General features: G+C 41.2%; 1 protein-coding gene across 3 annotated transcripts in view; it reads right to left on the bottom strand.

Annotated features, from left to right (window-relative positions):
• The window catches only part of LOC121325929 (calcium uniporter protein, mitochondrial-like), a 46,659-nt gene that overhangs the window by 28,327 nt on the left and 3,332 nt on the right, over positions 1-15,000 (bottom strand). For 2 of the 3 annotated variants that reach the window (XM_041269005.1, XM_041269003.1), the window contains exon 2: positions 167-271. The exons of the other annotated variant lie outside the window; for it this stretch is intronic. In XM_041269005.1, coding sequence (XP_041124939.1) covers positions 167-271 — 105 coding nt within the window. The remainder of the gene's footprint in view (positions 1-166; positions 272-15,000) is intronic. 3 annotated transcript variants of the gene reach the window in all.

Raw genomic sequence — 15,000 nt, forward strand, 5'->3', positions numbered from 1 at the left:
TGATGTGCAATTAATGCTGGCTCTGTATAAAATGAATATTCGATCATTACCTTTTATCGCATGTATTTATTTTTAAAACATACTGTGAATAAAAATAAAAAATAAAAAAGTAGCTTAAGTAGAAACTTGAAGTTGCTTTTCTATCTTGTTTTAGAAAGCTCCGTACCGGAAGAGGGGAATTGGTGCTTTTGATGAGTGCAGATCTGCCTTCTGAACGCAGGCCATGGAGTCGTCTGACTGGGTGATGGGCGAAGGACAGAGTGGGGCTGGCCTGGACAGAAACAGAATGTTGGTGAAACACAGGACCACACGGGGTGCAATGCAGTATGTAGCACAATTAATAATTTATAATATACATAGATTATAAAGACATTCAACTACGAAAAACACACTCAGCACTGGAAAATATTCATTAAGATATACAAAAATAACATCATGATGATATAATCACAACAGACTAAACACCCTGTCAGCGATCAGATTTCAGAAGCGCAAGCTTGTTAAAGTACACAAGTTATGGTGTTCCCGGCAGGTAGACAGGAGAGAGTAAGGTCTCCAGATTTCACCTGGGTGGGGGAGCGGAGCTGTAAACAAATGTCTGTTAGGTAATCCTACACCACTCACTACCGCTCCCATTACTAGTACTACTGCTGTATTACAGCAAGGGAGACTGCAGCCAGGTTCAGATTCTAGTCACTTAAAGTAACTGGCACGCTCACCATCTGCTAAACGTTGCCTGCAGTTCACATTGGGCGACACACTTCAGTAACATGCACATTCCCTGCCAAGGACATAGCTTTACAGGACATGAATCGGCAGTGCCGGGAAAAGTCACTGGCCTGTGACTGGCAACTGCACTGTATGGTACACTCCCAGAATATGGCAAAACTTATCCCAAGAATACACCCATGCAAAGTTAAATCTAATCCACATTAGGTAAACTGTTCTGAAGAATGCTGCCTTATTTAGATTCGGGTGCCCTCAATAACTGGTCCATAAGGAATGCCCAAACTAAGTCCATCTCCCACAAGCATTGACCAGCTGAAGCCCTGGCCCAGTATCTCTCAGCACTATGTTATTTAGCACAGTTAAGGAACTGCAATACAGGACAAAAGCAAGACGAGTTCCCCTCCCCAGCACCTGATCTGCCATACTGCACTAATGTATAATTTCATTCCAGCCTGTGCAATTGTGTAATGCACTCTCATCCCTCCCACACACAGAGCCTGACAAGCCCCACAGTCAACATTCATGTCCTCCTATTTTTTATTTATTTATTTTTTATATATAGGAGAGCTGGCATAAATTCGGAATTAGGACCGTGAGGCGCGTTGATCCGAGAGCCCCTATACGACACCCATCACGATATGCCGGTCACAAGACGATCTGTATCACAACACTGTGTATGAGCCGTAATAAGACTGTCAATTATCATTATTGATGGACTAAAACTTTGAAAGAGGAGGGAGCATGCATTCAGGATTACTTAATAGCAGTCGTCATTCATACAGTATGGTGAACTGCAAGTACTGTAACTATCCATTGTACTCTAATGGTTTTGGTCATGTAACAAAATACACTCAATATTCTAGAGTTGTTAGTAGACTATATGAAAGACTAAAGCACATTATAGTACTTTGGCCACAATTGCATTTTAAAGCTAGTCTCAACAGCACTCTAACAAAACATAATGAGTGAACCCAGGCCATTGACGTAAAGGATTGAGCAAACCTCTTGGGTCAATGCGAGCTGGAAAGAGTCTCTCAAGTTCTGACACACACATTTAAATGAAGGTGCGTTGCCTGATCCTGATTGTGTGCAAATACTTTGTTTTTTCTGTCTGATATACTTGCTTTCCAAGATGAAATGCAGTTTAATTTCAATAGCACTGTACCTCAACCCTGGTATAACAGACAGCTTAACTAAATATCTTGTACAAACTTGTACCTGGAGCTACTCACGCAATCAATGAACCTCGTCAAATAAATCCAAATAAAAACTGAGCTAAAAGCACCATTGAAATGGACTTCAAGAACAAGCCAGCCTGAAAACCTAGTGGGATCGCACTTCACTGGAAAAAGGAAACCCAAACTGACTGTTGTGCGTCTGTCTATATCCTACAGTACACTTATACAGGATGTGGAACACTGGTGCACGGGTTCATCCCCCAAAGAACACTTCTGCCATTTCCCAGTTGCATATATTGCCTAGGCAGCATTACTGATACTTTAGATAACTAAGGGTATGAAATCCAGCAGAATCATCTCTGGTCCCTATGCTGTTATGCAGAAATTTATGTTGTGTGCTTTCAAGCTCAGGTAAAACCTATAAAGAAACTAAGTCAAGTATACAGTTGAAACCACTAGCGGAAATGTTTGCCTTCTGTGCAGTACACCGATAAAGGCACTTCCACTTGTTTGCTTGACTTCGTTTCATCAGCTTCCCTTTCACTGGCAGGCAGGCAGGCAGGCAGGCAAGGAGACGAGCTGAAGCCTCCCACTGTTGCTGCAGTCCTGAAGGTTCATGTCAGCAGGTACAGTTTCACTACCACAGCCGGAGCACCCCCCTTGCGCACTTAGTTTGAAGAAGATTAGGAGGGATCTCTTTCTCCCGGTGCTCCCTTTCACAGCAGCTCGGCAGTGGGAATCAAAAGGTGAGGAATCAGTGGGATATGGAAAGAGCATCTGTCTCTCCATCTAAAACAAAAACAAGAGGAGGAGATTTCCCAGTGGGTTTCTTACTCCTTGCAGTTCTGCCAAAAGAAAAAAAAAAAAAAAAAAAAACATGCCACCATGGTCCCAGAAGGAGTCATGCCCTTGGCAGTGCTGTGTGTATTTGATGCCTGCTGGCTGTAACAACTTAATGCACCAGCAATTAGAAAATTCATATTGCAGTCTTTCTGGCTGCTGAACACTATCGCAATAGTTTTTTAGGTCCTGCTGTAAGAAATATGTGGTTCTGTTTTCACAGTGTTTGCCAGGCAGAGTTGAAAGATCATGCTGTCGTCATGTGATTTGAATGGAATGAAGGCCCTAGTCAGTGCAGGTGGATGTCCAGCCCAGCTCAAAGCATGGTAAAAAGAGAGAGAGAGAAACGATCATTCAATAGTGAGGTGACAGAAACCAGAACCACTCAGAATGAGTGCAAAATTCTAAAATCTTTTAAAACCCATATGAAAAATGTATTTCCTGATCACAGACTGAACCGTCGATTTTATCGGACACGACACCTGGCACGCCCCACTGAGAAGGTGACATTGCCTGTTTGTCTCAACTCCTTTGCGGGGGTAACCACAGCAACGTCACAGCCAGACCAGATTGCCACACAGAGCCTAATTACACTGATTAGAGCTACGGTATACAGCCAGTAATAAAGTACTTCACAGAAACCACCCAGTTTATTATTGCCCAAGCAGAGGGAGGCAGGGTTCTCAGCAAATAACAAAGGAATCATGAAGCCAGCAATACCTTCTTATATTTGTGAAATAACTGAATAAGTTACCCTAAAACTGTACACTTACTGCTGTCTAAACAGTAGGGCCAACATTTATACTGGACTTAAATAATTCTGAACGTTTGGCACTTGGATGACGTTTAAAACGTTCACAAGCTAAACTGGCAAGACCTCTACAAAGTAACACTGAAAACATGAAGACCTACAATACAGAAGGTTGTTCAATGATTGTGGAGAATCCATCATGAAGCTCAGAGATGTTGCTCAACTTACTGGAAGTAATGCTTCAATACATTTTGTACTGTTATTGCATTAAGCGCTGGCACGCATGCTGTTGCTACGGGCAGTGCTACACACACAGCTACTCTGACAATCAACATCTTGGCTCATTTTGATCAGCTTCCGATTTTTTTTCTGGCACGTGCTATAAAACCTGTAACGCAAATGAATGGCTACGCAAAATAAAAAAGCAATGAATAACTGTTAGCTTCCTAAGGTTAAATGCTAAAAGGATTTATGAATTAAAAAAAAAAAATTTGAATATCACTAGTACCACTATTTTCTTCTTACATTTGCATGAAGACACATTAGCAACCTGCATATTCCTTCTATTACTCTGAATAGCCAGCCTCTCATATGTGCATGAACTGTATGACGCATTTCACACACCCGTTTAAATTCATTAGCTGGGATGTCACCGGAAAATGTTACTACACACATGGAAAAGTGGCGTACAATTAGATAAGGAGGCTTACCAACCGAGAAAAGAAAAAAATTGCAGTGGGTGATTTATAACGTGTGCTTTCCTTCAAATGAGAAGAGGAGAGGCTGCTTTGTGGGTGTTAAAAATCACTTGCAAGTTACTAATGTAGTTGCATCACTCTATATATACCGTACAGTATAAACCACAGCTGGCTTATCTTCAGCACAAGGGAAATCACCCCAGATTGCACCAACCACTATCCCCTTAAATGAGATATGAATTATACTGGAGGTTGTTTCAAACAATTATTTAGCCCTCAGTGAACCCATAACTACTACAGAATGCAGCACTGTTGTCAGTCTCTGCTTGAGAGGTCCAGGGATGTGCGATTGAGAAGCATATCTATGCTATCTTAGAGATGAATATAAAATAAAGATTCTAGCGTGACTCTCCTATCTAATTCCCTTAGCTTATAAATGTTGCTGCCCTGTTAAGATCTCTTCAATAACAGAGCGCGGTGAAGTTCATGCAGTTCTTGTCTCTCCAGTGTTTAATATGCAGTGCAATGGCAGGATATCTGTCTGTGGTGCAACTGTTTCTGCACTGCTGTGCTGGCCTGAGAAGGCTTTCCCAGAGCGAGTCAAGCAAGCCAAGTTATTAGACGTCAGATTAGTCATCTGCTGCACTGCTGTAAAAACACACCGTTTACAGGCTTTGAAGATTAGCTGCAGGTTTCACTTTTTTCACTAACACCCCGTTCACACTTACTGAGTCGGCCTTGGGCCGCCTCAAAATTTCCATTCACAGTTGAAGTTTTAAGGGCCCTAAATGAGTTTACATATGTGGCTGAAAAGGAAGCCTAAATTGAGGCGAAGTTCTTGTCTGGAATGTAAACAATGACGTAAACACCGCATTCCCGGAAGTCAACGTAAGAGATTGAGCTGGGAAATTTGCAGACGTAAATAATGCAATCTTATTTTTTGCAACACTGTTGGTACTGTACTTATTGGATAAGATGCGATAAAGGCGTGTGCTGACAGTGCAGTCGGTTACTGTGCAAAGAAGCGATCGTGTTGGATCATGTGTAAATGCAGCAAACAAGGACGTTTACATTAATCACAATACAGATTATTATATTAATGGTGACTGAATATGCAACATCGTATGCATTATTTATCAATATTGAGATTTGCAATCTTAGCTATAATCTATATATATATATATATATATTATATATATATATATATAACACACACACACACACACACACACACACACACACACACACACACACACAGAGAGTGACGTACAGTTTTCCCATTAGCTCTCACACCCACCTGTGCCACATCAAACAGAGCAAGAGAGTGCAAGCTTTATTGTTTTAATGAAAGCTGTACAATGAAGAAATACTTACCATTCATGACTGACCCATCATCATCGTCAAAAGTGTCTGTGTATTCAGTGTATTCCCCATAGCCATTTTCCGGGCTGGAGATCGCCGTAGGTCCCATAGAATCCAAGATCCGTGGTGGGCTTATTTCTGGCCTGCTGCTCAGTATTTCCGAGAGTTCTCGGACAAACTTGCAGGTTTTCACCAGAAATAACACAGACATAAAGAAGATAGCTGCTTCTGCATCCAGCACTCAAAGAATATCACAGACATTTGCAGTGCTTTTTGAGATGTTATAGTACTAATAATGACTTGGATCGCATTATTGAGGAGTTTGGTGTAAAAACGAGTGATCAGGAGAGTATCTACGTCTATAGAGATGTATGTGAAAAATACAGCGAACAAGGGGTGGGGCTTGGCTGGAGATGCAGAACTGTCCTTTTGTGAGTCAATACATTTTAAACCTGCTTTACTCTGGGGGAAAAAAAATAATATTTAAAACAGCGCGTGTGAAAATAAATTGGACCTGACATGCCTGACAAGCGCTGAATAAATGGATCGCTAAGGGTTAATTTCTGCGTCGTCCCAGTTGCTACCTCTTAAAACCGACATTGTTTAATCTACTACGCTCGACCTAGTAGGGGAGTGGTTTGAGCTACGTCACCACATTGACACGATAAGGCCGGCCCAGGGCCTGCATTGGGTTCACGCATACAGATAGGCCGGCCGAGGCGGCATTGCATACTTTAGGCCGCATCAAAAAGCTGGTCTAAATTTCACCCGGCCCAGGGCCGCCTTTTCATTTTTCAAGCGTTCACACAAGATAAGGAGGCCCTGGGCCGGCCTAAACAACAAGTGTGAATGGGATGTCAGTCTATTTGAACTCATTTGATTTTTGTATCCCTTTACCCTAACCTGGATATACTGGATGGGTCCTTATATTTACAGTAAAGGCATTGTTTGCTATTAATGTACGAGAAACACATACACACTGTGGTAACAGCCAAAGTTCAAGGTCCATTATTCATCAAACATGCCCTCTGCGGGGAGCTGCTACAAAACTAAACCCAACTGTCACACTACAGCATTCTGCAGAGATGCCTCTATGTGAGGGTCACTTAGACCTGCAGGACAGGAAGTTAACCGTAAACAACCCTCTATTGAGGATCATTCTCTCCCATCAATTTGCTGATTGGTTACAAACATTCCAAAGAAGTTAATCGTTTGAACGGGCTTGTTTCTGGTGGTTAAACTGAAACCCTCACTGCTCTCCATGCACACACTGTGCCAAGCCTGGGTATGAAAAGCTGAACTGCACCTGAGCTGGCACAAGGTACTGCCCACTGAATCTGCAGCAGGACACACAGCTCTGCAGGTACACAGATGCCTGTTAAAAAACTAATCCTACCCTCCACTCTGAAGGGAAGGTGGAGGAATGAGTGAAGCCATTTCCTCACAAGACAGGGGCACCACAGTGGAAACTGTGCCCACAGCAGGATAATCTTGCTCAGTGCAGAAACACAGTCACACTGAATCTCATTGTACAGTCCAGCACTGCAGTGCAAGTTAATCCGTGGTGTGTCGGGGGTCTCTTGTTCGTCTTGTGCAGTCTGGGCACAAAACAAAGTGGTTCCAATAAGAGACACCGAACTCACAACGGGTTTACTTATTATAGAATCACACAAAACCAACACTGTACTCATGAACTACTATTAAACAGGAGAGAGTGTTGCTGTTTTATAACTTCAGAATTGTGCCATATGTTTTATGCATGGTATGGCATCTATTCATAAGATGTACTGGAATTTTGACAAGTCCTTAAACGGTTGATTTCTCCAATGTGATTTAGAATATAAAAACAGATAGCTGGTCCAAAAGAGTTCATTCACGAGCCCTTCTCCATATAAAAACAACAAAAATAACAGCAATGAAGTTTCTTTAATATGAACCAGCTTTTATATTTTGGGTGTTTGATCAAAGCGAGGACTCTCTTCACTTTGCCCCAGATTACCCTTTTTTTTTTTCTTCATTCTCTTTTCATTTTCTACAGTACTGGTGATCCTATTCCATCAAAGCAAATGAAAATCCAACAGCAACAAACAGGCAAAGACTCATTATGACTTATTTAGATGTGTCTATTAATCATTTATGTATCAGACTATAGCGAAGTCTCTGTGAAAAGCCATTCAAAAAATACCTTATACTGACAGATTCATACAACTCAAGTATCAGTACACACAGCACAAGTACATCCTTATCTTTGTCAATGCCAGACAGTGTGAAACCCAGACTCACACTTTGTAACCCTTAGACATGCCCTGTACTCTCTCCTACAAACCACTCCCTCGCCTCAAGTGGGTTCTTAGTCCATTTCGCTTCTCATCTCTGACTAGATCTTGCTGCTTGAGTTAACCTTTACAGGGTCATTTTCCAAAGAAGCAAAATAACTCACCGTAGAATGACAATTCTAGACACCTATATTGTTTATTGCTAACACCGCATGGAATGGTTTATTTGGGTGTCATAAGACAAAAACGTGGATAAATGTCCACTGATAGATCCAGTTTAATGCTGAGTGAGAAAAAATCAATGTGCCCTTGAGCTTATGAGGAAAAAAACAACAACTCCGGAGGACCTTTCCTGTACTGTATGGCTGTATATCAGAGGGAGGCAGGACACAGCCAGTGCTGGACTCCCTGCTGCAAGTCCAGTACACAGGCATTTACAGCTGCTCAGCCCTCAGGACTCCCCAGGTGTAACCAGACACTCCCTCAGCACTCTGAACTTCAATACAGAGCACAGGCGTAGCAGTGTTTGAAGAAAACAGAAAACAAGCTCCTCTTTGCTTCAGCTCATGCACTGGAAGCACCAGTTGGAAACCCCAATTAGGGATATGTAACAATCTGAAAACAGAGAAACATCTTTAAAAAGGGGAAAAGATCTACAAGTGTTCCATGCCTGGCTTAGGAAATATCATGTAGTTTCCAGCACAAAAAAAAAATTGCAAACTAATTCCGAAATGAAAAAGGAAAGGCAGAACTGGGTCCTTGAGAAATGTATCATAAAAATCTCCTATATTATAATCAATATGGGATTTATGCTATAATGAATTCACAAGGAAATGTGCAACACTGAATAAACTCGCATCGCATTTGATTCTTCGAAATGCTGTCACAAAACAAAATTAAATATGTAACATAACAATCCAGTAGCTGAGAAATGTGGCATTGCATTTACCACTTGCTAGACGGGGAAATATAATAAATCAACAGTTGTTTATGTTTTCCTTTATCAATCTTTTTTTACATTATAAATCTTATTGTAACGGAGTATACAAGATACAAGACCAAAAGCACAGCATAGCTTGTGGTGGTTCTTGAATGTTTTGTAGCTGGTATGAAGAATATACACTCTCCCGATCTCATTTTATTTTTGCCTTTGAAAAAAACAAACAAACAAAAAAATATATATACTTGCTGTGCATCGTCAGTGCTGCAGTGTTACACAGGATGTCACAGGCCATCGCTGGCACAGCTTTTGCAAACAGTATAGATCTGAGGACCACTGAACTACAGTGTGGTAGACTGAATGGACTTTTTCAAAAAGAGACAACAAATAAGTCTAGAAATCAAATGTCCTACAACAAAAGGATAAGGGACTTTGTCAGAATGTGGCTGTGTTAAAGAAAGGAGCGACAGATTCTTATTTCACTTTTAGGATAATTTAAAACATCAGGAGCCACTGTGCCAGCTATCTGTGCTTGTTCCCCTGCTAAATCAACCGATTACATTTGATGAATAGGACTCATCTAACCAGTAACACGTTTCACCTGAGGCTGTACTGAAGGTGTTTAACTAAAAACTGACAGCCAGCTGGAACAGATCAACAATACTCTAATGAAGTTTAATGCAACAAACCTAAATACAACATATTTGGAAAAATCTAAATACAACATATTTGGAAAAACCTGTTTCAACTTATAAAATTGGGAAAGTGGCATGTTCCCCATTTTCCTAAAATGTAAGTTCTAACACATCTAACCCTGGAAGGAATGCTTAACACTCTTCCGCTCTGTAACACACAGGGAGTGTGCATTTGCGTTCTGTAAATTATATATTTTTCAATCAAAAAATGTATTAAGTCATTTTATTTGTAAACATCTGTTTGCCCTTTACACTGGAAAAGACATTCTGTTCACTAACCACTTTGGCACCAACTTAGCTTAAGCTCAAATCTGCCTTGAAATAGATGAAGACACAGGTTTCATTTTCATTGTGTGTTTTATTCCCTCCATTCTACCTCACAGAAGCTTTTAAACAAAAACCAGGTTCAAAAGATGACATTTACATACGTTTTCCCGCACCCTTTGAAGTGCGTCTCATTGGAATGCAATTACTGCACAGCGAACTTCAACAGTGTGCCTGGATTTGCAAAAGGCAAAGGAAGATCATATCATGCCTTGACCTCCTTTTTTGGTAGTAAAATGTTTTGGTTTTTTTTTTTAATTTTTTTTTTGTAGCACACAGCTGCGGCCTCACTGTTTGTCCCTTCTGAAGTCTTAACATTGAGGGAGTAAGGAGAAGTAAAGGTGGGCCACAACAGCACAGTTTCCACAGCTATTCCCAAAGACCTGGGTTCAAATCTGGAGGTGGAGTGGAGAGAAAAAAACTAAAAACTGTTTGCTGCATAACAAAAAACCATTGTAAAGACACAAGCATAAGTAAGACTTGCAATTTCAGAACTCAGTACTGGGGATCTGAGAGACAGCTAAGTCAGTCCAGCATGCAAAACCCAGTGCCAGGGATCTAAGGCTAGTTATCACAGCACAGACAACCCAGTACTGACTATCTCAAAGTTAAATAACTCAGCATTGATGATTAAGTATAGGAGATCTGAGAATCAGCAAATTCAGTATGGTACTGTATACAGAACTCAGTACTGGGGATCTGAGAGGCAGTATTTCGTTTTCACACTCCTAGGCATAGAGCAGATCAACTGGGCTCGACTTGAAAAACCTCACAAATACCGAGATCCCAATGCAAAGTGGCCAGGCACTTCACTATAAAGCACTTTCACTATACTGAATATTACAGGAAACATGGCTTCACTTGCACTAAATATAAATAGTCTGCGAGGCGAGGTGATGGATATTTCTATTAGTTTTGGCTGTGCGAGGGAGTCATGTTGCTGTGCTTGTTTTTCACAGTATTGCTGTCGGACTTTAAGCTGTATCATTATTCTTGGACACAAGAACAATAGCAGGTAATAAAAAGCAATTTTGAAATGCTGCGCTGTTCACAGTGTTTGTATTGTTTTAGCAATTCTGAAATGCTCCACTGCTTATAGTGTTTGTATTGCTTTAGCAATTCTACTGTTTTGCGGTGTAAAATTGAGACTTGCAATGGCGCGTCACACTTTCATTTGGTTTTATGGTTTTCAGAATCCAGCAGTACTGACAGCTGTCTGTACGAATGTGTGTGAACAGTGCTCTCGTTGTCTCAGGAATAAAGGATGAGCCCTGTGCTTTCAACATAGGCATGTCACTACTTACCAGGTAACAGAAATAAAAATCCTCAATGCTACAGTATGGTACTTTAACTGAAGCATTGTTTTTTATATTGTTTGTTTCATGGGAAAGTGAATGCAGAAATGTAAATGCATGCAAGAGGACTCGCACGACACACACAATAAAAGCACAAAACCTAAGCCAATGCTGCCCCGAGGGATTTACACAATGTAGACTTACAATTTCAGTTCATAGGTATGAGTGAATGGAAAATGAGAATACAAAACACAGGTTTACAAAACAAAGACATTAAAAAAAAAGGTAATACTGCTCCATATAGGAACAGCCTAATGAATAGGCTATTGAAGGCACTAGCCGAAGCGTCAGCTTGTCTTCTACAACAAAGCTCTGTGCGGCTCAATTAAATAACTAAGGGAATGGCTGCAAAGAAATCCTGCACTACAGTAGGATCAAGCATGAGAGTACCGCTAGCATGCAAGCCTGTGCCTTTGCCATCCGAAAGCCTGATTCTTATTACTGAGACAACAGCAGAGATATTCATTCTCTGTGTGTGTGTGTGTGTGTCCTCCGTCCAGCATATCCTGCAATCATTTATTTTAGAGCTACAGAGAGTGCAGGGCTTCCCCAAGGAGTCCCCTTACCAGCTCATTGTAGTGTGTGTGTGTGTGTGTGTGTGTGTGTGTGTATTGGGGATTCCGCAGTGGCCCATACACTGCACGCAGCAGGGTTCCAGTGTAAATAAACGGCATCTGCTGTGCAGAGAATAAAAAGCTCAAGTGAAATAAGGAATCTGACTCAAACACGGTTAAATGATGTAATAAAAACATACCGAAGAGTTATCAACCAAACAGTTTAAGTTCACTAAAATATGGGATTTTATTGTGCATGCTCATTCATAAAATGGCACTGGAAGGATACATTTGCACCTGTAACAATGCACAGAGCATGGAGTGTAGGGATGGTATTAAGATGGGACACAATTAGATACACATGAGCTCCTAGTCTAATAAGTGTTGTACAGAACTATATCAGGAGTAGTGGGAATCAAATTCCTTACAAAGATCAAAAGGCTCATTCCAGACCCTAATCCAACTAACTGTGCCCTTGTGTAGTATTTGCTACACACGTTTTTTTGCCTGTTCTTAATGACTCAGTTGAGGTGCACCCAAGTTACTAGCTGCTGTACCTGCTCCTAACAATCTCTTTGCAGTACATCCTCGTTCCTTCACTCTCAGCTCCCGACCCCAACTCAGTTCCCTTATTCTACAACCAGAAACCACATCCAGCAGCAACACTTTCCACCGCTTTCATTTAAGCACTGTCTGCTACAGGAGACAAAGTGTGCCCCTCTGTCCTGCACAGTATCTCTGGCTGATTCATTTTACCCAGCCAAAATCGGAAGCATTTGTAACCTACCTTTGACTGTTTAAGAAGCAGCTTGAGGCAGTGCCATAGGAAAGTCTGAACAAGACTTGATGTATAAAGGAGACAGCGGTATTGTCCTGTGCTGCCCCATTCCCCAGCAGACTGTGTTTATATACCTTCAACCAGTAAAACAGCGTATTCATGGCTCCCATTTGCCACATACAGTATATAGGCATTCCACAAGCACGTTCATTCTCGTTATGCAATGTCTGCTGTACAGATTACTGTAGTTGTAGCTGGGTTTAAGATTAATAATGTACTGTACAACACTTATCAGCCTAACTTTGGCCTTCAAAGATTTCACAGGCACACACAGCTTCGGAAAAATTCCCTTAATGGATTTCTACATTTCTCTGAGAACTAGTTATTAAAATGAGGCTATCTGTTGCATGTCACAGTGAAATTAAGTCATTGGAAAATCAAGTATGTTTTTGGACAGCAGTATTAAGATCTAACACTGTCATTATAATATACCCCTTAACCTTTATCAGCCAAACTTTCCAACTGCAATAATAAGCCCATGTCTACTGCAAAGCAAACACACCGGTGTACCAACCACTGACCACTATAAAAAGCATGCAGGCACCCTCAAGGACTGCAAACAAGATTCCCATTAAAACACTCATAGTTGCTTCACACTACACTGCAAAGTACTGTAAGGAGCTGCAATGCCCACATGGTTTGTGTGCCTCTCCAACAATTAACAGCAGACCGATTTCAAAAGGGCCACAAATAAAAGAACTGCTCTTCGTCTCCAGCACAGTTCCCAGTTTAGCCTCTGCTGCCATTTCCGGATTCCTCTAATTGGAGCTGAGGGTTTGATTCAAATCATATGTCCCGTGTCTGCATGTGGGGTGGGGAGTGGCACAGTGATGTAGGTCAGCTGCACTTTGGTAACGAGAAGCAGCTGTTGAGACAGGCTTGAACTGCCATAACTTCACCTCATACAGTAAACTAGTCCAGACTTGCTTTAAAATCCCCCAGACTGCAACGAAGGGTTAGAAACTCACACTAGTCCCACATGCCCAGCCCTGAGTTTGAGCAATCAGCCCGCTCTCCAATGCTATGAAAACGATCCTACTATTAACCTTACAGGCTCAGGGAAGACTTGGACCCTATTTACACTACCTGAATAACAGACGATCATAGCATGGTTTTACCGGCCAGCGTTTATTGGTCATCCACCATTATAAATGGGCGTTTCCTATGGAAAGGTTTTGTGTTTTTATTTTAAAAAGTCAGCACGAGTGGTCCCTCTTGACACATTTCTGTATTTCTCCACAAGGTCAAGGGCATGATAATGCCTTTTTAGCAACTGCTTACTTCAAATTGTAAATGAAAAGCACATTAAAATACAGATGTGTCAAATGACCGAGAGCACAGAGTAATAGATTGTATTGGCTTTAGGGTCTCCAGCAATACACCAGTCCTGCAGCATTCCAGTTTGTGACAGCTGTCGTCGCAGCGCACAGCACAGCACAGCACAGCACAGCACAGCACAATCTCACGGGCACAGCTTTCTGGAGCACTGCTGTAAACCGACATGTTTAGTTTCCGTAAAGTTGCCATTTCGTTGATGTTAAAGAAAACCCCCACTGACCCAGTCTGCCTTTCTACTGAAAGACATGCAGTAAAACCTGTCCAATCCAGCCCCTCTACAAACCAGCATTCTGGATAATTCTGCATAGTTTCTGGGTCCCAACCAAATAAATCCTAATTGAAATAAATGGCATGATCCCATCCAAGCCGTAATCTGGCATGATTCGTAAACCTGTCTACTTAATCAATGTAAATCTGACTGTGCAGTCCGGCACAGACTCAGGTGTTTTTTCTACTAAATGTATGTTTTGTGGATAAAGTGAAAAAAATATTATTACAATCCTTGAATTACTGTGTATATCTGGACAGTACTTCTTCTGTAAATCAAGCTTTTCAATATATCTAGTTTTTTTAGGGTACAATACTAGATGGAGGTTATAATTGCTGTGTGAGGCAGTGTCTAATTAGTATGTGCTATACTGTACAGTAGCATTCACCCATGAAACAAGTCTCACCTGTTCTGGGGAAAAAAAGAGACCATTTATTTTTTAATACGTGATTACAATTAATATTTTATAACCTTTACAATGTTTCTAATTATGAGTCAGATGAAATGTTTCTTTAATATTTTACAACAATACAATCTAAAACCAGCAGCACTCAAGTTTTAACATCCATTTTCATAGCACCAGTGATCTTCAGTAGCCTTCTCCATCATTGTTTGAATCTTTTATAAAAAGTTGAATTAACTTCACTGAAGGGGTACCAGTAGAGCAGCCCTCTCCCCCATGTCAGTGTGCAGGTACTAAGAGTCTCCCGATCTCACTGTGCCGAACAGGGTGTCTCTTTCAACACTGTCCCTCAGTTTCAGCTGAGGATGCAGCACGGCACACTGCATGTTAAGTGAGGAGTCCTAGCTTGAAAGTGTGGGCAGCTCCAACACCAGTTTGGAGGAGAGATATT

The sequence above is a fragment of the Polyodon spathula genome, chromosome 13, assembly GCF_017654505.1.
Source record: "Polyodon spathula isolate WHYD16114869_AA chromosome 13, ASM1765450v1, whole genome shotgun sequence".
NCBI classification, from domain to species: Eukaryota; Metazoa; Chordata; class Actinopteri; order Acipenseriformes; family Polyodontidae; genus Polyodon; species Polyodon spathula.